At 39.0% G+C, this 21,762-nt stretch overlaps 1 protein-coding gene across 7 annotated transcripts in view; it reads right to left on the reverse strand.

Annotated features, from left to right (window-relative positions):
- The window catches only part of ELF1 (E74 like ETS transcription factor 1), a 92,977-nt gene that overhangs the window by 17,071 nt on the left and 54,144 nt on the right, over nt 1-21,762 (reverse strand). For 6 of the 7 annotated variants that reach the window (XM_062566926.1, XM_062566931.1, XM_062566927.1 and 3 more), the window contains 4 exons: nt 14,473-14,647; nt 6,889-6,996; nt 6,110-6,274; nt 1,153-1,236 (listed from right to left, as the gene is read on the reverse strand). In XM_062566926.1, the coding sequence (XP_062422910.1) occupies nt 1,153-1,236; nt 6,110-6,274; nt 6,889-6,996; nt 14,473-14,647 (532 nt within the window). The remainder of the gene's footprint in view (nt 1-1,152; nt 1,237-6,109; nt 6,275-6,888; nt 6,997-14,472; nt 14,648-21,762) is intronic. The other variant, XM_062566932.1, reaches the window with a different exon arrangement.

A 21,762-nucleotide genomic window follows, 5' to 3' on the forward strand; every position in this document is an offset into this window, starting at 1 on the left:
AAATATGAAATAATATTGTGTATTCCTTGTTTTCATCAATTGAAACATCCTGTCTTTTAACTGTGGCTAGCTATTTTGATATTTTCCATTATTTCATTCAAGTATTACTTAGGGGTTCCTCTGACATCAGCTTTTCTTTCACTTTGACTTAAAAATCAAGTTTTATTGGAAAAAAAAATTTATTAACAATACATACTCCAAACTTCCAACAGTAACTTCTTAAACATTTTTTTCCTCTTATTGCAGAAAATCACTCTTAGAAAGAAAAAATCCATATTAATTTGTTAATGCAGCAATTTTGTTGATTGCAAGACACTTATGCCAACTTCTGGGTTTGTTTCTGCACATCTCCAGGCAAGTACTACACAGCATGCAAGCAGTTTAGGTGACAAAAGCACATCAGCACCAAGGCATGTGCATAGCACACTTGCGGTGACGCAGAAGTGGCTCATCTCCAGCCCTTGCTGGAGCCCCTGCAGAACTCCGTGGGAGCCAGAGTGCACTTCTTGTGCACCAGCATGAGCGCTAGACCAAACAGCAAAGCAACCAATTTGCTGACAAAACTGGCAAGCACTACTGAATAGCTCAGTCTGCAGAAAATTATTTATAATGTCAGTTATGTGATATTTGCCTTTTTTTTTTTTTTTTTAATACAGGAGGAATGAAGGAACTATCAAGGATCTCAGCTGCTTAAGTTTTCTAGCTGCTTTACAACCTTCCCTAAAAATTAAGGGCCTGGCATTTCCTGCTGCCCAGCTGGCCACCTTGATTATCTCCTCATCCAGAATCAGACATAGACAGATGAAAAATGTTTTCAATTACTGGCTGTCAAAATAACCACACCCCCAAAAGCCCTAATACAATGCAAAGCACTCCCCAAGACTTCACTTGAAACACAGCAGCCTCTAGGAGTTGAAGATTTTCCAAAAACCTTTGCAATTAAAATGACAAATGTGTTATTCCTCCCAGTAATTGACCATCTCAAAGAGAACTCTTGCACAAACTTTTTCCTTGCTTTAGGAGGAGGTGGTAACCACATCTAAACATAAGATCTATTTTTACATCACGAGAAAGTGAGTAGTCTTTTCTTTCCAAAGGTTACTCAGAAACAATATTCTTTTAAAAACCTCTGAAGACAACTATTTGACTTACCCTTTCCATCTTTGTTTTTCTTTTTCACAGATATGTTAGGAGTTGTAGTAGGGGACTCGGGACGAGAAGGTTTTGGCTTCTTCCCTGAAAAAGACATCAGTATAAAGAAATAAAAAGAGCAAGAACTTAAAAAAAGGAAGAGATTTGTTTCCTCAATTCAAGGAGGATTTAATTAATACAAATAGCAAGAACTCTGTTCTGTGCTAAGCTTTTCAATTTCTACAACAGTATTGGGCTTCCTATGATTTTAATGCACTTTCATTAAAGGTTATGCTCACTTGTCCAAAGTCTGTGTACCTTGGAAATTTGTGTGGCTTTTTAGGTACCTTTAACAGTGCATAATATAGAAAAGCTGAGAAGAGTAAACCATTAACAGAAAAAGCTAGATAAAGTGCAGAGCATTATCTAATTTAGTCATCACCAAAATGGACTTAGGGATAAAACAGGATTCTCTGGTTGTTTAAAGGACAGAAATTCCCCACTGATAGTAGCAAGTTATACTGCTATGTGAAGAAAACATTTTTCAATCTACTTTCTTTCACTTTTATCAAGAGTACAGGAGGTATGGAAAAGAAAATAGCATTTTTTTTTAATTTAATCCAGTAGAATTAGTAACAGGCTCTGAAAAAACCTTTACAGGCAGAAATGCAGTGGCTGTATCTGGTGAGGAAAAGTGAAGAAAAGAAGAGTTACAACTGCTGAAAAGAATGAAAAGCATTCATTTGAAAATGATGAGAAATCAACTATCTAAACACAAGTAGAATTAAAAAATGTAAGTCATGTTGAAGCATTTTTCAGTCTAAAGCTCTGAACCTATTCCTTTATTAATTCTCAGTCACTTTAATGTCAGCTTTTACAGGTATTGTAATTAGTCAGAAACCTTCAGAACTTAACTTGAGACAAATATTTCTCTTACCAGAGGCCTCTTATTCCTCCTGCAGTGAGCCATTAATTCATTGAAAATACATAGATTATTCATATATTGCCTCTCTCTTTTGAGAAGCAGAATAGACCAAACAGACATAGGACTCAGAAACGTACTTCTAGTCCAAGCATTCCAATGTCATAATGAAAGATCTAAAGAAAAGCACTTTTCTTTTTTATTGCTTTTCCAAAGAATTTACATTAAACAGAGGCAAGACCAAGAGTACCTGTGTAGAATCCCATGTACAATGATGTTCCATTTCTAGTTTTGTTTGTAGGCTGCCTTAATACTATTATCAAGTAACTGAACAGCTCTATTGCAGAGTGAGAAATCATATAAAACTCTGAATAAAAATGTTCAATGCCAGACAGTGGTGCCTGCTTTGTTATAGACTTCCAAGTGTCTTCTGAGTGGTGATAAGAAAGACCGGCTTAAGCACTCACCTTCTGACATTAACAGTCTCGCTACGTTTACTTTTGCATGCGTTTCTTTCTTCCCTTCTCTCACTCTCTCCCCTCTGTTTTTCTCTCTCTTTCTCCCCCTCCTCTCTGTCCCTCTCTCTCCCTCCTTCCCCATTCCTGTTTCTCAAAAAAAAACAAAAAAAACAAAAAAACACTAATTGAGGTAGTGGCAGTGAAGGAAATCTAGGAATACCTGGAGTCCCCTAATTTAATTTCTCCTCTTGGACAGGATTCATATCTGAGGAATCTGAGGATAGGACATAAAGCTTAGCCATTGCCTTGGCCAACGTCTTCCTCAATCCGAGTAAAGATGGGAGGATGAGAATCCTACAATATTGCTTGTGTCACATACGACCATATGAAAAGATTAAGTACTTTAGATTAAATGTACTGGAGTACATTTTTAGCAGTCTCCCCTTCTACTGAAAATTACGTGTTGCAAAAACATCTGAGATCCCCAGTAGAGCTTGACGAAGTCACTGTTGCACACACCAGCCTCTATTGTACAAGAAGTTCCACACAGTAGCTTTGGTAAGTGCTCTTCCCCCTTACAGCTGTGTCATCGGAAGACTGCTGGGCGTTCACCTTGTTTCGCCTTCTGTACAGCATGGAGATGCACTCCATTAGGCACTGGGGAGGTGCAGGCTGCAGTGGTCTTGGTGCACTGACAGTACCAGCTCCACATTATACCAGAACAGGGCAAAACAGTAATTAATTGCCCAATTTCCAAATGAGACCAAGTCTTAAATGAAAATGAAATGGATTAGGGTTCAACTAAGTCACAGCTGAACTGCTGCTGGTCAGCCTGAGGAAACAGAAGTACTGTTCACACAATTTAGGCACTTCCAATAACTAGACTACTAAAAATACTAGACTACTAAAGAGAAATGCAAGTGCTGTAACAACTCTAGGTTCACTTACTTCAACCCAGTCTGCAGCAACACGTCCTATTTGGACAGTGCTCTACCACAAACTTTGACTCACCGAAAGTCAAAACTGGTGAAGAAAGAATTCGTTTAGAGAAAAGTGTTGATGCTACTGCAATATAGCGAGGCCAGAGATGTTTAAGATGATGTTTTTAAACCACATTGTAAGCTATATAATCCAGACACTGTCTGATACCATCAAAATTGCAGTCAACAAAGAAACACAAGGTTATGTTTCCTTTGTTTAAAAGAAGGTATTTTCTGAAAGCACATTATGCTTTAGCACGCTTCCTCTTTTGGTTTAACAGAGCATGAATTTGTTACCTTTCAAAGTGCATTACTGATTTCCTTTTTAGGAGAGAACTTTACAAAGAGGAAGGATAAAGTCTGTGCTTGAGCAAAGCTTATGTAGGGCTACTGTGATTTTATACAGCTGATCAGTATTTCCATTTTTCTATTTTAATGGAAAGGTATGGAGAGGATAAAAAGACATTACCATCCAAAACTGAGAGGAAAGGGGGAGAAATCAAAACAAGCTAGCAGGTTAGGTTGCAAACAGCCAGATGTGTGGCAGGAACACACTACACATTACTATAGGCTGCCACTAGTTGTTTGGCTACTAAGAGCTTTCATGGTTTTATGGGACAACTGAATAAGCATATGAAAGAGAAATCAATGGGCTCCTGAACACAGAAATATCACTTCTAGCCCAGGGAGCCCCTAAGCCACAAATCACTGGGGCCCTGGAGTAGATTCTGGAGAAATGTTGCCACATGCCTGTCCTGTTTCTGCAGTCGTCCTCCCCACAGCATCTGCTTTTGGCTGTTTTCACTAGGCCAACACATACTGGGAAGACTGACCTTTAATCTGACACAGCAGAGAGATACAAGTCCTTTTGCTGCAGGGTGTTCTCCTGAGGTGAATCTCCAGGAGACAAAGTTTTGTTCGTAAGAACATCCCAAAGAGAGATCAGAAAACATATAGCATAGGCTGAACTATGCCAGCAAGCACAGGAGAAGGGAAGAAGCACTAGTTACACAGTCTCCTGAAAGCTCTTTGCCTTGCCACGTAACTGGCCAAAATACGGGAAACAGATAGCACACAAACAAAAAAGTCATCTTGAAGTGCACTACAAAATTAATAACATTTTGCATTAACTGCAAACACAAATGCCTTAAAAATGTCTTAAAAATCTCTGCATATTTTGAAATGGCACTTCAGCATTCTTCAGACCATTGACCTCAATTTCATTAAAAACTGGTCGTTAATGAAACAGTAAGGTGATGCATCTGTTTTAGCACTTTCTCTAAGTCTAAAACAAACACATTTGCTGTGGAACAACTGATTTCCTAACCTACAGCAAGGGAGGAGGAAGGAGTGGGAGTCAGCAAAAGCACATCAGAAAAGAAGGCATGAAAGCGCCAAGCGAAGCAGAGGTTAAACCTCTGGCAGACAGAGGCTCCTTGTTTTGACCCACATAGCAGCCAACATTAAGGAGAAAGGAAAAAAAAAAGAAAAAGAAAAAAAAAAGTTAAAATCCTCTTAGGCTCGGTTATCTTGTGGTACTGCACAAGGCAGGTTGGTTTCGCCAGCAGTGTTCTCAAAGCAGCTGCCAGAGAAGCTCTCCTCCACAGCAGCTTCAGTTCAGCTTTTACGGGAATCAGTTCCTGATCCACACCCTTCCCTCTCAGATCTTGTGACACACACGCAGTTAAGGAAGCCTCCATTAGATTTTCACAAGTCTGCACGCTATCTTTCACAGATAACTATTCCCAAAATTTAGGAGTTGGATGGTTTCATTACGAGCAAAAAACGCAGTCTCTTTCAGCAGAGTATGACGGAGTAGTAGAAACTCTGTCCTGGAAGTGATTTTTCCCCAGGGAACCCCCATGAATGTTCAGATTCAACCCTAGGATTAGCTCTGCAAACTCAACTCTTTTTTTTTACTTTACTTTTCTTGTTTGTTTGTTTTTTGTTTTTATTTGCTGTAACAGCACCCTACTTCTGGCTGCATTCTATGCCATTTCCAAGGAAAACATCAACCTCGGGACTGCTGAAGGGGTCCACACTGAAGTAGGGTAAGAAAACAGGAAAAAAATGGAACATTACTCATAGGGCAGGGCCTCAGCCCACTAGGTAAATGTTATCTACTGCAAATAGGACTAACACTTCAATAAAAAGTGTGGAGCCATTAAAAAAAAAAAAAAAAAGAGAGGTTAAGCAATCACATTCAGATTCTCAAAAATAAAAGGCAAAAATTCCCTTTCTTCCCATATTCCTAAGGGAGCAAATATTTATAGTTGAAGCTAAACAGATGCTAATGAGAATACTTCACAACAACACAATCACAACAACAAAAGCTCTATAGCTTGTAAGGCAATTCTGCTCTGAAGAAGAAACTATAAATAGGACAAAGCAGAGATCTATGTTTCCTGTGAGATAAGCAGTCACTGCTACCTCTCCAACATCATTAGTATCTGAGCAACTGTGCTCACACTACCAGTAAGAAAACGCTTTCTCTGTACTTCTAGCTGAGCCTGCTTTTGATTCATCACCCATGACGACTGTAAATACTCACAAAGAGAAACAAGTAGGCCACCAAATGCTATCTTATTCCACACCTCTGTTCTTTAAGAGCATCTTACCTTTCTTTTTCTTTGGCTGCTCATATTCTGGAGTCTCTGGCGACTCAGCATAGGGATCTGGGGCTTGATGAACTTCCACCACCTCAGGGATCCCATCAAGTGTGACTGATACGTGTGTAATAGGCGCCACCATATCTTCCTCTTCAGTTGCACCAAACATGGTTGCTTAAAAGAAAAGGCATAATGTGAATATTTTTGCACAGCTGTAAGGTTTTTAAAAAGCTATTTTCATAGGAAAGGTTTAAAAATAAAATTAAATAAAACTAGGATATTTGAGGCCTTCATGGGAAAGGAGGCCAATCCGTAATATTTTACACAAGCAGATGCCATATATGGAATAATTTAATCACACAACACACTCCTCATAAAAACAAAACTATGATATGACAGTATGTTTTTGTTCACATTTGATACAATCTGCAGAAGTAAGCATATTTTCCTTTAGTTTGCCAGTGTAAACAGGCTCATCCCCTAACAGCCAGACAAAACACAGAAGTCTGAACAACCTCATTTTATTCACACCTTCTCTCTATGATTTTTGATTCTTTCCTTACCCACTATTGTCCAACACAGGGATCACCATGTTCTCATAGTAATGCAGTCCTTCACCACTGGACTTCTGATAGCGAAACTACATATGTAAAGTCGATCTAAAAGTAAAATATTCTTAGGCCTTCCACGCAGCCATGCTACACTGAATCCCTTCTCATTTCACAAATAAAGAAGGTAAATACAGATTGGATTTACCTCCACTAAAACAAACAAACAAACAAATTTACTTATTCTTTTTTCATCCAGCATAGGACCAGGGGAGTCCATATTGAGAAGTGCTTCAGCAGCCTCAATCGTTTCCATCGTTTCATCTCCGTTATGACAAGATGCTTCAACTGAAAGCAAGAGAAAATTCTTAATTCCTAACCACTATAAACTGGAATTAAAGCTTTACATGATGCTTACCCCAGATTCATTTCTATGAAAAGGGTGGCACTGACATTTTTCTACTAGATGGGCAAGAGAGGGTATCTGGGGAGAAAACGCACACTGGAATCATTTCATACATTTAAAGCACTGCCCTTTTAAGACAATACATATAAATGAATAAAAACAATCATTTTCTCTCTCATCTTCCTCACTAGCACCTCCATTTGCCGATCAAGTACATGGAGTAAAACACAACATCCTTAAGGCCTGAGGAATGGTACTACCTCAACCAATATTCCAGACAGTGTCCTTAAAAACAAAAACCAAACAAACAAACAAAAAACCTGCTAATTTCTTTCTTTCAGTGGTCCAAAGGAAATAAATTCCTAAATTAAAAGATGCTCACCAAAAATAGCCTGTCATTCAGCCTGGAGGACTGATATTATAGTCTACTACTTTTATCAGAGAGCACATTATTTAAAAATATAACTGAATTCCAAATCATTCGTATCCTTTGAGATTATAAGTAGGACTAACACAGCACATTCCCGGAACAGATTGGGAAGCAAATCCAAAACATGAAAGCCAATACAAAGGGCTGACAAACCTGTTACAAATTTGGACTACTAGACAATTCCTGAATGAAGGAGCATCTCATCTGAGATTTTTTATTCCAGAATAATTGTGACATGAAGTACAAATTCTGTATTAGTTCCACTAACTGGTACCATACACCTTTAAAATTGTTTAAAACGTTCTTTTAGAAGTTACTTTGTATTATATGGAAATGTAGAAGGCTGGCTTTATCCTTCGCCACAAATTTGAACCTGTGTTAGAATAATTCCAGTGTATTTATCAGGGTGGTCTGCTTTATCAGAGAAGGTCTGCTTTAGGATTCTTTTCTCTGGGACACAAACAAACTTTAGCTATTTTCTCAGTTCTGCAGTAAAGCTGCTTCACACCCTTTCTCTCTCCTTAGCTTTAAGGAATTTTGGGTGGAGCAGTCACGAAAAAAAGAAAAAGAGACAGACTCACTGACACAGCAGGCCAAAACACACCGTAAAACACTACACAGTGATCTCAGGAATGTTTTTTTCTTCACATAAAAGCAGCAGGCTTATGCCAAAAGTAGAACTTTTATACCTTTTCTTAAATCATAGTAGCAAAAAATCACCCTACCCACTAGCACTAAACAACCACGTAATTAAAAAAAGAAAGAGGAAGGAAAGAAAAATATGCAGTTCCACCCCAAAGGTGTACAGCATAAGCAATCATATCATCAGGTGAGGACAAAGATGGGTGCAGACATTCCTGCGTCAGCTCCACCTTTTCCACCTTGCTGTGATTTAAAGGCAGCATACAGACTGAGTAACTCAGGAGTGGCCTCCTTACTGGCCTGCCAGACTTTTTCTGGAACTTCATACTACCATGCTCCAAGCTTCAGAAGCTTGTACCAATACAGAATAAAGTAGACATGGGCACCAGGAACCTCTGGCCAGCACAGAGATTGCCCTGGTGTTGATCCCAGCTTTACTGCCGGCTCTACAGGCCACCCTCTACCTCATGTCTTGCTGAAACACTGAACCAGTTTGGGACCTGCACTTCCCAGCTGACATCCCAAAACAAGTTTAGCAATAAGAAGCACAGAGCTGAGGAGGTGAACTGTGTGATGAGAGACAAGGGGAGGTAGTGAATGTGGACTAAGGTCCTAGTTTGGAAAGGCATGAAGGGAGATTTTGTAGCAAACTGTGGCAGTAAAACATTGTGAATATTGTCATGAGGCTTGGAGGGTCAGGAGCTCAGCCATAGAGCATCTGTGACTGCAAGCACCTAAAAGCATCCTTAGTTAATGATGGACTAGTTCAGGAGGAGACTGCACACAAGTGAAGGCCATATAGTTTGTGGGCATGCCCACACTCGGGCCAGCAATGCTGACTTAATCACTTCTGGTTCCATTTTTAAGTTTTGCTTGGATGTGAATTTTCCATATTATCTACCAACATAATGAAGACCACAATAGCGACATCATGCTAAATATAGGAATCCTGCACTGCAAAAGCAGCTTTCATCTGTGACGCTCTTTGCCCAATCTCTGAACTGGAAAGCGCTAGATGGCTTTTTACAGCCTAAACTTTCTGTGGGCACGGACAGCAGAGGTTCAGTAGAGATAGGGCACTTTGCACTCTGTAATCATCTCCCCTGGTGTCTTAAAATCCACACCCTTCCCCAACTCCCAGGGTCACAGCTGTGGCTAGGCAACGTCTGATGCAGCTCTGGGGTGACACTGGTGCCAGCACTCAGTGCAGTGATGGGTCTGGGCTGTTTTCTGCTGTCACATTCACTTTAAGACCCACATTGGCCTTCCCAGGTTCTGCTTATTGTGGAAGGGAAAGAGGGAGGGCCTGAGCGAGGAGCAGTTGTTTGCTCTTTCCCTGGAGATATCTCTACCAGGAACAACCAGTCACGCTGGCTTACATGCGCTGAGATTACAGTGATTGGAGTCAATTCTTCACTCTGAATAATGGCATGCCACGCAGAAGTTTCCAACCTTATGCTGGTGTGACATGATGCAGCTAAAAATGAATCATAAATGTCTGAGACAAAGAAAAGGAGTGTAAACTAGTAACTATGATATCAGTAACAAACACAGAAATTAATATAATTTGGTGCTCAAGAAAACGGTAAGGAATAACAGCTATAGGTGTTATCTATCCAAGTTATAGGTGTTACCTATCTGTCCACAGACATCAAATGAGTTTCCTAATGAAATTTCTTCCCCTACTAATACCCTTTATGTATCTTCTTAAGAGATGGCTTCACAAGATGGTTTGAGCAAAATTAATAGTTTGCTGCTGCTGAAAAAATAGTTTTTGTTTTTGTTGGGTTTGCAAGTTGAATTAAAAGAGCTTACAAGTTAACACAAGCAAGCTGTGGGTAGCACACAATAGATTAAACACTACCTCTCCTACTAGCAGCAAGATGATGATTTGCATTACTCATAGCTTGAGATAGTACTTGGGGACAACCCACCCAAAAAACAAAGGCAAATAGGTATCTCTGTTACTTCAGTCTCTCCTCCTATTGCTAGTGGATATTCCAGTTACTGTCAATTTTGAGATGATCACAAATTAAAGAAGAATTAGGATTAAACTATTTTTTACACTTTGGTGAAGCCACAGCTGGAAAAATAGTGTTTTTTTTATTTATTTTATTCAGTCTCAGAGGAGCATCCGATTTCAAATGGTACCTGAAGTAGGTGAAAAAAAACACTTCAGAAAAAACAATAAGCACAAGTGCATTTTTCCCAGGGTACTCTAAAAGTTCTTGTTTACCTAAGCAAAATTGTATTAAGCCACAGATTTGAAACTCTGCACAATAATAAAAACTTGGTTGTTGTAAATCCATGTTTGCTATGAATAAGTGCCCTCAGCACAAGGCCTGCCCAAACAACACTTTCTGCTCTTCCCACCTGCTAGAGAAATAAGCTATTCATCAAACTAGAAGTTCCCTCCCCCAGTCCAATTTCCAACTTTCTGTAGTCCTGTTTAATGTATTTTTGAAAGCCTTGCATCTTTGTACTCGAGCAGGCATCTAGCGCTGAGGCCACCTGCACACCCACCGTTTGGTTGTACCCAAAGGCGCAGCGTGCCACCCTCTGCAAGCCTGTCCCAGCCCATCTGGCTCCTGCCTCCTGGCATTTGCCTGGCAGCAACAGGCTTTGGAGAGCAGACAATGAGAGTCCTTGTCCAGGCTAAGATAAGGGCTGTGTTAGTCACAGCTGTATTTAAATTCAACGCTGACTTTACTGTAGACAGAAAGAGGGACCACAGTGTCTCAAAACAGTATTATGAGAAACATGAAACTGCTGGAAGTAGGAAGAGAACCGTCAAAATACAGACTGAGCTCTTCTTTCAGAATAACTGGCTGTATGATTTAAGTGACTGCTTTTTAATATAAACTCTGACATGATTGTTAACTAAAACTGGAAAACCAAGCCCTCATTAAGAACAAATGAATTTCAGGAGACCTGTACATCACAGTTTTTCTTTTTTAAATAAAACTTTGTAATGTATAAGCAAAGTTATGTCATTGGGGAGCTATGACAGAAAAACATTGATGGTTTTTAAACAGACGCTTTGTGCAGCAGCTAATAATTGCCTGACAAAGTAACTGAAACTTTTTTTTTCCCCCACACAATTGGCATCTTGCCAATTAAAAAATCCTCCTGGATTAGCACTATGAAATTCTGTTTCCAACTAAATATGCCTTTGAATTTTTTTAGCACCATTAATGATTACTGAATATGCTGGGTTTGTGTTGGGATTATAGCACCTGACAACTCTTTCCCTTCTTTCGCTCACCTGAAGAGTTTGGCTTGTGCCGTGAGTGCAAGAGGTTCACCAAGTACACACACCAGATGCTACTGAACTTGAAAAGACCATACAATAACTTCTGAATTGGTTATTAAGCTTTATTATTAAACTCTGAGAATCTACATTTATGAGTTCTGGATTCACAGACTAGGGCGCACTGAAACTAAGCGCAAATTTCTGTCCCTCCTCCCTCACAGGCATATACTTGCTCAGTGCAGACCTATAACCAGTTCCATCAAATCAAGGCCAGGATAGGTGAATGGCTGAGTGACAGCTGTAAGATGGCATATGGTTTGATTACTTACTAAATTAAACATGCCAGCACTGACAAAACTAATAAATAAATAAATAAATAAATAAAAAGTTATCAGGAAGTTTCATAATCCGATTAGTCCCTCTTCCTATACATATTATTACCTTATTAATGAAATTAATTATGGTTAAGCATAGCAAATTGTGCCATCCGACAAGTTGGCTAGAAGTTTGTTCTACACAAAACATCATCCCATGTTCTTTCTGGAGAAAAATTCAATATTCCTACTAGAGATAAAACTGAATTTAAAAAGTCAAATGTTATAAATTTCTGTCTTGATCTTTTACTACATGACAGTTAATCATTTAAAGTCACATTAGATTGGCAACAAACTGACCATACAAGTTGCTATCACAATTTTGTCAGTGGAAAAGAGCTTTTAAAGAGGAGAGTGATACAACAAGTCTGCCTATTAATTATAAAAAAATTACAGTGTGAGCACTGACATAACTAAAAGGCTGGTTGTTAGACACCTTTCAGCAGGACTTCAAGTAAAATAGATGGTGTTCTTACAGGTTTCTGCAGGTCATAATTTATAGTACAGGTAAGTAAGTCACTGATGTGTAATAACTGTGTTTTCGAGGGCTTACGCTACATCCTGCAGACAGAAAAACCTACCAGAGTCCATAATTCTGCAGAGAGATCATCAGAAACTAACTCCTTTTATTTCAGTGGAATCATTGCTGATTTACCAAGTTTAGGAGGAAAGAGAAACTTAATGTATGACAAAGGCATAAAACATAAAACTGAAAAACATATGACTTAAAAAAAAAAGACTTAAGAATTTTAAGCAACAACTTCTCAGGAATGTCTAGTCATAAACAATGGTATTTTCAGTTTCATTGTGTTACGAGCTTCAGTTTAATGAATATTTTGAAGTGGAATTAGTGCAGTCTTTACGACGTCTGATGCTCTCTCAAAAGCATAATGTAAAAGTGACTGAAAAGATCAAGAAAAACAAAACAAAACAATGCAGTGTTGACAATACACAACTAACATCAAGAAGGGAACTTCAAAGAAAAGAAAAGACAACTGAGAAACAGGGTAGGTGGAAAATACTAATGGTGATTAGCCACATTTCACAGGCAGCCTACTGCAAACTGTATTTGAATATGGCCTTTCCTCTGCAACCTTATTCTGCTTAACTGAGCTTAGCACCCAACACACGAAGACACACACACAGACTCTCCCTCTCTCCTGTAAAAGCCCCTGGAAGAAGGCATCATCCTTAGCCTCCTCGCCTCCCTGACTGGTGCCAGGCAGGACAAGCACCAGCTACCGGCGCTGGTCTCTTCGCAGTTCAGGGTAACCCCATACTGCAAAACGGGCAGCTGTATTTCCACTAGGCCATGGAAAGCCATGGTTTGCACAGTAGCTAGCATCTTGCAGAGTGAGAAACAGATAATTAGTTAACGTCTTCTTGAAAACGATAATCTCTGCAAAGCTGCCATTCAGGTTTTCTAAGGACTTTGACTTTAAAGAAAAACAGATTGCTTGAACTACGATGGATGATGTTAACAATACAGCACTTGTCTGCCTCCAGAGTATCCCATAAGCTCTTGGATACCACCACTTACAAGGATTACATTTTTTTTCAGTCTCTGGCAGCACTAGAGTTTGGCAATTCACAAACACTTATCATGTGACCATTTATGCTAGCAGAGTATTCATAGAAGTGGAGTTTCACAATTACTCATGCAAAATTAAATTCATATACAATATACTACAGTGAATATGGATTCATAAAAACTATCAAGTATGAAAAAGTCACAGTGCCACATTAAGTGGTGCTTAAGTAAAATGTTGAAGAAATGCCAGTTATAGTGTGAATAATTAGTGTGAATAGCAAGTGAATAGTTGGCAAGAAGTCTCAACTTGTAATAATGTTTAAGTATGTAAAACCTTCTTGAATAATCAGCTAACTTATTTGTACAGTCACAATCTGTTGATAATTCATAACTAAAAAAAGGTGCCATATTTACCAGATAAAGCCATTTGCTGAGAACAGCTCATGTCAATTTACTACTCTGTGAATTGTACCTCACATCAAGTTTTGTAAGGTTTTGTTTTGCTTTGGTGGTAAAAGATTATATCAGAATATGCCTTTGGAAATAACGTCAAAACCATGATTGAAACTAGAAAACAGGCTCTTTTATTGCAGTCCTCCAACCCTGGAGACAGTGGCAGGTGTGAAACCTAACTGCTGAAAAAAGACACATTAATATATCCTAATTCTGTAAAATATCCACCTTACTGTTGGAGCGACGCTGTGAGAAAAACCCTGTTGCCCCTGTTTTGGGACAACATTACCTTTCAGACATATTCTGAAAAAACACTTCACGTGATTAAGACATTCAATGTTTTTCTGAAAAAATTTGACATATCTTTGTTAAAAATAAACTTTCCTCTTCAGATTTTTTTTTCCTTTTTTGGATTAGCTTTTCTAACAATTTATGTAGAACATCTGTATTTTCAAGGTTAATTGTTATTAGTTAAGGGCAAAGAAAAGTCTTTTTGATACTTTGAGCAGAACTCCATTTTGTCGCTATTGATGGCTGATAAGATGAGCAGTTTGGATTGCAAGTCCTCTGTGGTAATGGTATTAATGCTATTTTTCTTCTGTCTTGTACAGAATTAACAGCATTCAGTATTACTATAATTTTGTTTCCTACTGCTTTTTGTCATTAACTTTTTCCACTGAGAGCCACTGATACTTTGTTACAGAAATACGGTACAGAAATATTTTTATAGCAAACCTGTAAGGGTGATATCATCGTCTTCTATGATTTGTTCTTCTGCAACATCCAGAGAACTCTCAGTAATCATGTCACTAGGTTCATCCACACAGGTTAAGCCAGAGTAATTGTGTAGGAGGTCTGCACTAGGAACATGTTCCACAATGACAGCAGGGAAAATAGATGGATCACCAAGCTGTGAAAAAAATATTACGACAGTTAGAGTACATGCAATCTAAGCACTTGCAGATGAATAATTCAACAGACTCACTCTACTGAGTATTAGACGGTCAGGTAGGAGTACCAAAGACCAGGCCGACTTTAAATACCCCAAATGGAGCAGCAGTAGTGTCCCACTATGGGCCAGCAGCTGAATATCACTGCAACATCTACTACACTGACTTTACTCTCCTACATGTAATACTAGATAGCTGTGACAGCATTTGCAGTGTAAAAGCTGACCAGACAGAGAAGAGGCACAGGGCAGTAAATCTCTGACTTTGCTGGCAATAATCCAAGTAAGCAGCTTGCTGCAAGCACCCCACCTTTTGCTCTTCTGGTCAAACTGGGCCCGGATGGGCCTCATGGATGCAAGATGGACAGGGTCACAGGCAGGACACTGGGACACCAGGTGAAGAAGGGGACTATTTTAGGGTTCACCACTACAGCAGCCAGAGGCATAATAGGGAGTTACTGACACACACGCCAGAATACTTTCTCTCTAACTCTTACGGCTTTATTTACTTGACTTCACTCCCTTCCTTTTCCTTCTTAAGTCTACTCTCATCCTCCTCTGTCAACAGTTATTTTGTATCAGATACAGAAGAAAAAGGCAACTGGGAAAACAGAAGTCAAGCTGTCCAGCAGCAGTAATAGTAAGATGCACATTCTCTCAAAGGCAGCCATTCAACAGGAAGAGGTTTTCAGAAAGTGCCATTTACTACAGATAAAGTATTTTCCAAAGCAAGCCTTATAAAATGTCATTTGCAGGAAGAAAGTCATAGCTGATGATAGCATATCCAGCTCAAAGAAAGCCTAGTGCAACTATAAGGCTCTTTCACTGGAAAAATAAACCAATTATGAATGTGGCAACCCTAGAAAAACAGAAACAAAAAAAAGGCTCCGTGAACGTGTGTTTCTACAAGAAAAACAGTACATGTGCGTTTGGTCTCACCTTCCACAGAAGAACAATAATATGCATAAACCAAGTAGGTTGTTTAACCACACGAGAAAAAGAAGTTATATGATTATGACTTTGCTTAGGCATTGCTCACGTCTCACAATCTTGCCACTGAGCACAACGCAGCCAAGAGACAAACTGTACCAGAGCTGTTGGCTCAATACAAACAGTGACTTGGGGGGAGAGAAGGGGGTAAGTAAGTATGTCCCAGGGAAGAGCCTGAAGATGAGTAGTTAAAGTAAGAAGTACAATTAAAAGTTCTGAAAGGCAGCAATTACCATTTGCAATTGCTCAGTATTTTTATAAAACATGTCTCAACAAGGACTGAGGTAAAAGGCAACCAGGCAAAAGGGAAGAGTTAAAAAGAACTAATGTTTCTGTGGACTTCCATCATAACCCAGCTGCTAAACAAAAACCACCAAAAAAAAACCCTATAAATATCATGCCATATTCCCTCAAACAAATGTTAAAATAAAACAACATAGTACAAGATCAATAAAAATGAACAAAACATCTCTCAGGCGATCAGAATGGCATGTATTGAGTCAAGCAGTAGAAGAGCTTTCACCCCACATCTTCTGCACCTGCCTCTACGAGGCTGTGTCTTGCCTGGGCTGAGAAACCGGAAGCCACTGGTAATCTGTGGGTCACAGCTCTTTTCCAGAAAGCATGATATTCACATTGTGCATCCTACTCATTTAGGGATCCCAACAATCCAGATCCTGTTTGTTTCCAGGCAAGAATAAGCAAATAGATGTGATTAAATAAAAGCAAAATAGGTTTTAAAGATAAAGCACTGTAAACAAGAGAAAAAACTTAAATACCATATGCATAATAAAGGTTTTGTTTGCCACAACATGTTCCAAACATGACCTAGAAGGAAGATGGTCCATTACAGTCCCATTACTGAGATACAGTTTATGCTACAAAAAAGTTTAAGCATCCCAATTTCCGTAATACTCCACAACATAGAGCTTGTGCAGCATAAGTTACATATATTGTACACGCATAAATTTAACTACATTTAAGAAAAGAATTGCATACTATTTTTCACTCAGGCTCCTGTCACCTTCAGCAATCAAGAAAAACAGCACATGCTTTGCAAGGACCTGTTCAATCTTCCACTAAGCAGGCAAAAAAAAAAAAAAAAAAAAAAAAAAAAAAAGGAAGAAGAAAGGATTCTAAGTAGGGAAGATGTGGATAAGACAACTTCAGCATTCTCCTTCTACTCTAGCTCGTAGGGACAAATAGTGAAATTCATGTCATCTTATTTCAAATGACTGTGATGTAGACACTTAAATTTGAGCTAGTAGCCCAAAGTTTCCTTCACAGACAACAAAATAAAAACAGTACCTTCAAGGCACAATTTGCCTGACCAATTTCAGGCTCCTACTCTACGATGAGATGAATTGTGCCCTAGAGAACGCCCATTTCTCTCCATTGCCCATAAAAGGGTGCAGGCGCTGGGGTGCCTATTTCCAGCGTAGACGCCCGTCTTGTACACACTCGTCTGCAATAGGCCAGCTGCCTCCCTGCGGCGCCTTCGAAGCAAGCCGTCCCTTCCTCTCTGCTCCTCCGGCTGCCCTGGCTTGATAGCTGCAAAGCATGCAGGACAAAGTGTCTCGAGGGACTGCCTGAATAATCGTCTGTGCTTACGATACACCTCCTGGTAGCTCCTTCCAGATTAAAAAATTATTCTGGCTCTGCACTGACCTTCCCTAACAACTAAAGTTCATGTCACTGACTTAGATTCTGAGATGCAGAAATACCTCCAACATCCTCATTGTTTAGCAGGGATAAGTCATCAAAAACTGTTTCAAAATTAAACATTAAAAGAAACACAAAACCAACCGATTCTTACATGTTTTTATCTCAGTTTTTTAAAGTCCTGTCTATATTGCACCCTAGCAGTCAGTAACTGTGTTGTGAAACCTAATTACAACAGCCCACCCCTCTATTCATCACTGAAACATGCTTCACTGACCAAAATCTGTTTCCCATGTTACTGAACCATGCTGCAGTTTTGCGCTTTAGCACCAGTTGGTTTGATCAGTATGATCAAACATGATCTGTTCTGCAAGATTAAACTCTGCTTTGAATGTGTCTAGAAAAAAAAAGCTGTCATAAACACACGCCAGCATGGTCACCGTGAATGTCTGCCTTCAGTACAAAAACCATTACCACTGGGGAACACTCAGTCACTTGAACTCAGGGCTGGACTATTCAAGGAGCTTACTGACACGCTGCTTCAGAAAGACAAGAGATGAACACAGAAGCAAGTTAAAGGATTGTGCAGAAAAACATTCAGTCATACTAAAATACTGTAAGTTGGTTTTCTTTAAAGCAATAACAGTTTCAAACCGGAAGAGTCAAAGCAAGTATCACTTCATCTGGTCTTTTGTTTCCCAAAACTATTATTACACTTCTTTACAATTACAATTTACAATTACAATACATGTATTACTGAGGTGCAAGCAAGAATTCTCCTTCTTGCCATGGTTGTGAAGAGGAAAGTTTATAATAAATATATAGTAATCATCCGGGGGAAAAAAAATTAAAAGAAAAAAGCAAGCATACAATTTCAAACTAATTAATTTGAAACACATTTTTACAAAAACAGTCATCAGTCTCTTTTTTTTGCACAATATTTGCAATTATTTGTGATTTCACAATCATTCCAGTCTGTTTTAACAGCTGCTATTAATATATCGTGATGTATACACAACTGCTGAAAGGCAAAATTTAATCTCAGGGCTTCTGTAATTCTTTTGACTTCATTAAAAGTGCCTGAATCCCAGTTGAGGACCAAAGTAAAATTTCTCACAAATCCACTAAAGTAAAATGCAGAAATGACATTGTACGCATTTAGAACTGCAGAAGACCCTATGTTTACCATAGCTCCCTTCGATGCTGGCATACAATGAGAATTACACATACGAAAAACCAGTGTTTTCACCTAGAAGGCAGTGATTCAATTAATAGCAAAATAATAAAATAATTTATTTCTAATACAAAGGGTTTTTTTTTTTACATGCACAAACAAAAACAGAAAGAGTGTAAAGTAGAATATACACTTTCTGAAATAATAATAAAAAAAAAAGAAATCCCAAATTAAAGCAAGCAACAAATTTCAAGGAATCAAAGCCAACTGAAAAAAAATAAAACACAATTTGTATATTTCTCCTTCTGCCTACTTCTGCTGCTTCATCTTTCTCATGTTACTTTTAAGATGAAGCTAAAATATGACATCCTAGGTCCACTGATGTTTTGGCTTAGTTTTGAGACATCTACCACATCTACCAGACAAATAAAGGAGTTAAGCTACTGCCAGAATCTTCCTCAATCTCGGGCACCAAATACTGTAATTATTATTATTTAAACAAACAAGTCCTGTACACCAATCTGTAAAAATCTGGAGTGTGATCTGGAGGCAAATATTGAAGTTCATGGAACATCCCCTGGAACAGCTCCCTGGGAAGGACCAGTCATTCTCCATGATACACTGTGGCTGGAAAAAACTGAACTCTACCCTCCTTGGTGGAATGCTAAAGATAGTGATTTTCCTTCTTTCTGTCTAAGACTTTTCTTACATGTTTGGCATACTTAAAAGTTTTTTTTTTTCTCTCTTCTCCCCTCCATCCTCCCAAGAGTTTTCTCATTAGTTGTCAAATTAACAGATGATCAAAACACTATACTGGTTGTGGAAACGGAAAACAAGGAAGGGGATTTCTTCTGCTCTGGAAGTACTGTCTTGTCATATTACAAGTCCTGCAAGAAACAACTCAGAATTTCTCCAGAAAAACTACAGTGATCAGCTTCTAATCAGCTTGAAGCAAATTCTGTGCAATTAAGTGGTATGTGGGAAGAAAGGCATCCGATTACTACGAGCACAGAAATGCTAAACGGATCAAACAAACAAACAAAACAAAACAAATTCAGTATAGAAATCGGCTTTGTAAGAGCCACAGAATTCACGTCTGAAATATAGTTTGTTATTTATTTTGAAGAAAACCCTGAACAAAACTAGGTGAAATGATCTTGGTGACTAGAGAACAGGCTTCAATTTTCTGCCACTTACGTTCCTCGATGGAGATTCCTCTGTCCCAGCAGCACAGGCGGCCCCTCGATTTTAAAGGTACTCCCACAGCTAGGGTCTGAGAAAGTACCGAGTTTCACACTAGGATTGTGGAAGCAGATAAATGCCACCTACTTTCTCAGTGAGGCAACTTCTTACAGATCTGGTAGTCATTTCCTGAAAGCCTTCATAAAACTAGAAGTGGGCAAGAGGGAGGACTATCTGCAGGAGTCAGAAACAGCCAGAAACCCGGACCTCAGCCTTGCAGGGGCTTTTGACTCTGGCTCTACCAGCATACAGGGGTGACTTAACTTTTCGGAACACCTATGGCAACACCAGGGAAAACGGAAAAGTAACCCGAGGCATGAGCACAGAAGTCACTGCCCAGCCTAAGGGCTCAAATACTGTAACTATGGAAGAAGAGGAGAGAGAAATACCCCTCAAAGAGGAAGCCTCTATGGGCACAGGTTACTATGTGCTTCAGGGCCACTTCAGAGAGTACTCACTGGCACAGGCCAGTCCTGCTGCGGATGAAGCTAATAATCTAACGGTCCTAAGGATTCAAGGTGTCCCTCACACTATTTAAGACTTACCAGTATGGATGCAGCCTCTGTGGCTGCTTCTGTTCAGATTCCTTTTTTAAAATCTAGAACAGCCTGATCAAATATCACTTCAAAGGTAATGTAACGAAGGACTAAAATGAAAAGACATTGAGAGGATGAGCTTCAGAAATAAAAAGCAGGTTTAGGTAGCAGTGCTGACTAAACCACAGCCTGTTGGCGCTCCCCCTTCGTTTTATAGTGTGTGCAGTCCTCTCAGAAAACAGAAACCCCCTATTTAATCACCACCTTTTACATGTAGCAACAGTGAATGAGGTTATCCGTAGTGTTAATATAAGCTACTTGCTCCTGTCTCAAAATTACAAAGATATTTTCATCTTATTTATTCCTGGTCACTACTCTAGAGACGAATTAACAGAAAGAGGCAGGGTGAGAAAGCCAAACACACCCCAAAACTTGCAGTATTTTTCTAAACTGAAAAGGATAAAGCTGATGAGAGAGCATTTCCTGTTCATGGAGAATCATGTGATCAGGTCCCTCCCATTGGCATCTGCCACTGACTGAAGGCTTACATTTGCAAATGGATTGCTTGTGATTTACTGCGGTTTAAGCAAGACTCTTAACAATAAATAAACAGCCATGAATTATGACTTCCCCAGAACACTGAGCATAACTGCAATATATACCATAGAGCTCTTCCCACAGCTGTTTCAGTTCTTAACAGTTCTCAGTAGAAAAGGACTCTAGATAGATACTTCTCTTGTCAAAGCTTTAAGTTCTTTCAATTCCAGCTTTCAAGACCACAGTAAAAATAATTACTCAAAGATCAGTTAACTAATACCTCTGTATAAAGATGTCATGTTTCATATTCTGACAGAGCTCAAAAAAAAAAAAAAAGAAAGAAAAAAGAAAGCTGTTTTGACCAACACAGAGCACTAAAAAGTTTTTGAAATAAACAAATTGCAATGTCTCTCCCCAAATACAATTCATCTTTCCAGAACTGGAAAACTAGTAGTTCAGCTCCCCATGTTATAAAAAGCAGATATACACATAATTCTTCTTTTGGGGGGTTAATGGTATGCTACATATTCTTGTCTGAACTAAATCTTCCTCTAATTCACCAGATCTTTCCTTCTTAGGGTTCCCCCCCTCCTCAATTTAATGCTTAAGCTCTACCTTCATGCAGCCATCTATATATCGACCTGCATCTTTGAAATCTGAACTGAGATAATACACTTGTTGATTTAGAAGGACCTCATTGCATTCTGGTGTTTGCAATAAGAGACTTTCTGCTATGCACTCTCTCTCTTTGGCTTTCACAGCTTTAACTTCTTCACCTTTAAGATATGATCCAGGACACCTGTTTCCTTAGGCTTAATCTAGAATAGGACTTACTGGGTTTAGGAGATAAATGCCAAAGTTAAATTTGTTCTGGACGGGAAAAAATCTTTCAGGAAGGTTTTACTATTCTGTTGACTGTATTTTTGAAGTTCTTC

The sequence above is a fragment of the Rhea pennata genome, chromosome 1 (assembly GCF_028389875.1).
Source record: "Rhea pennata isolate bPtePen1 chromosome 1, bPtePen1.pri, whole genome shotgun sequence".
Lineage (NCBI taxonomy): Eukaryota > Metazoa > Chordata > Aves > Rheiformes > Rheidae > Rhea > Rhea pennata.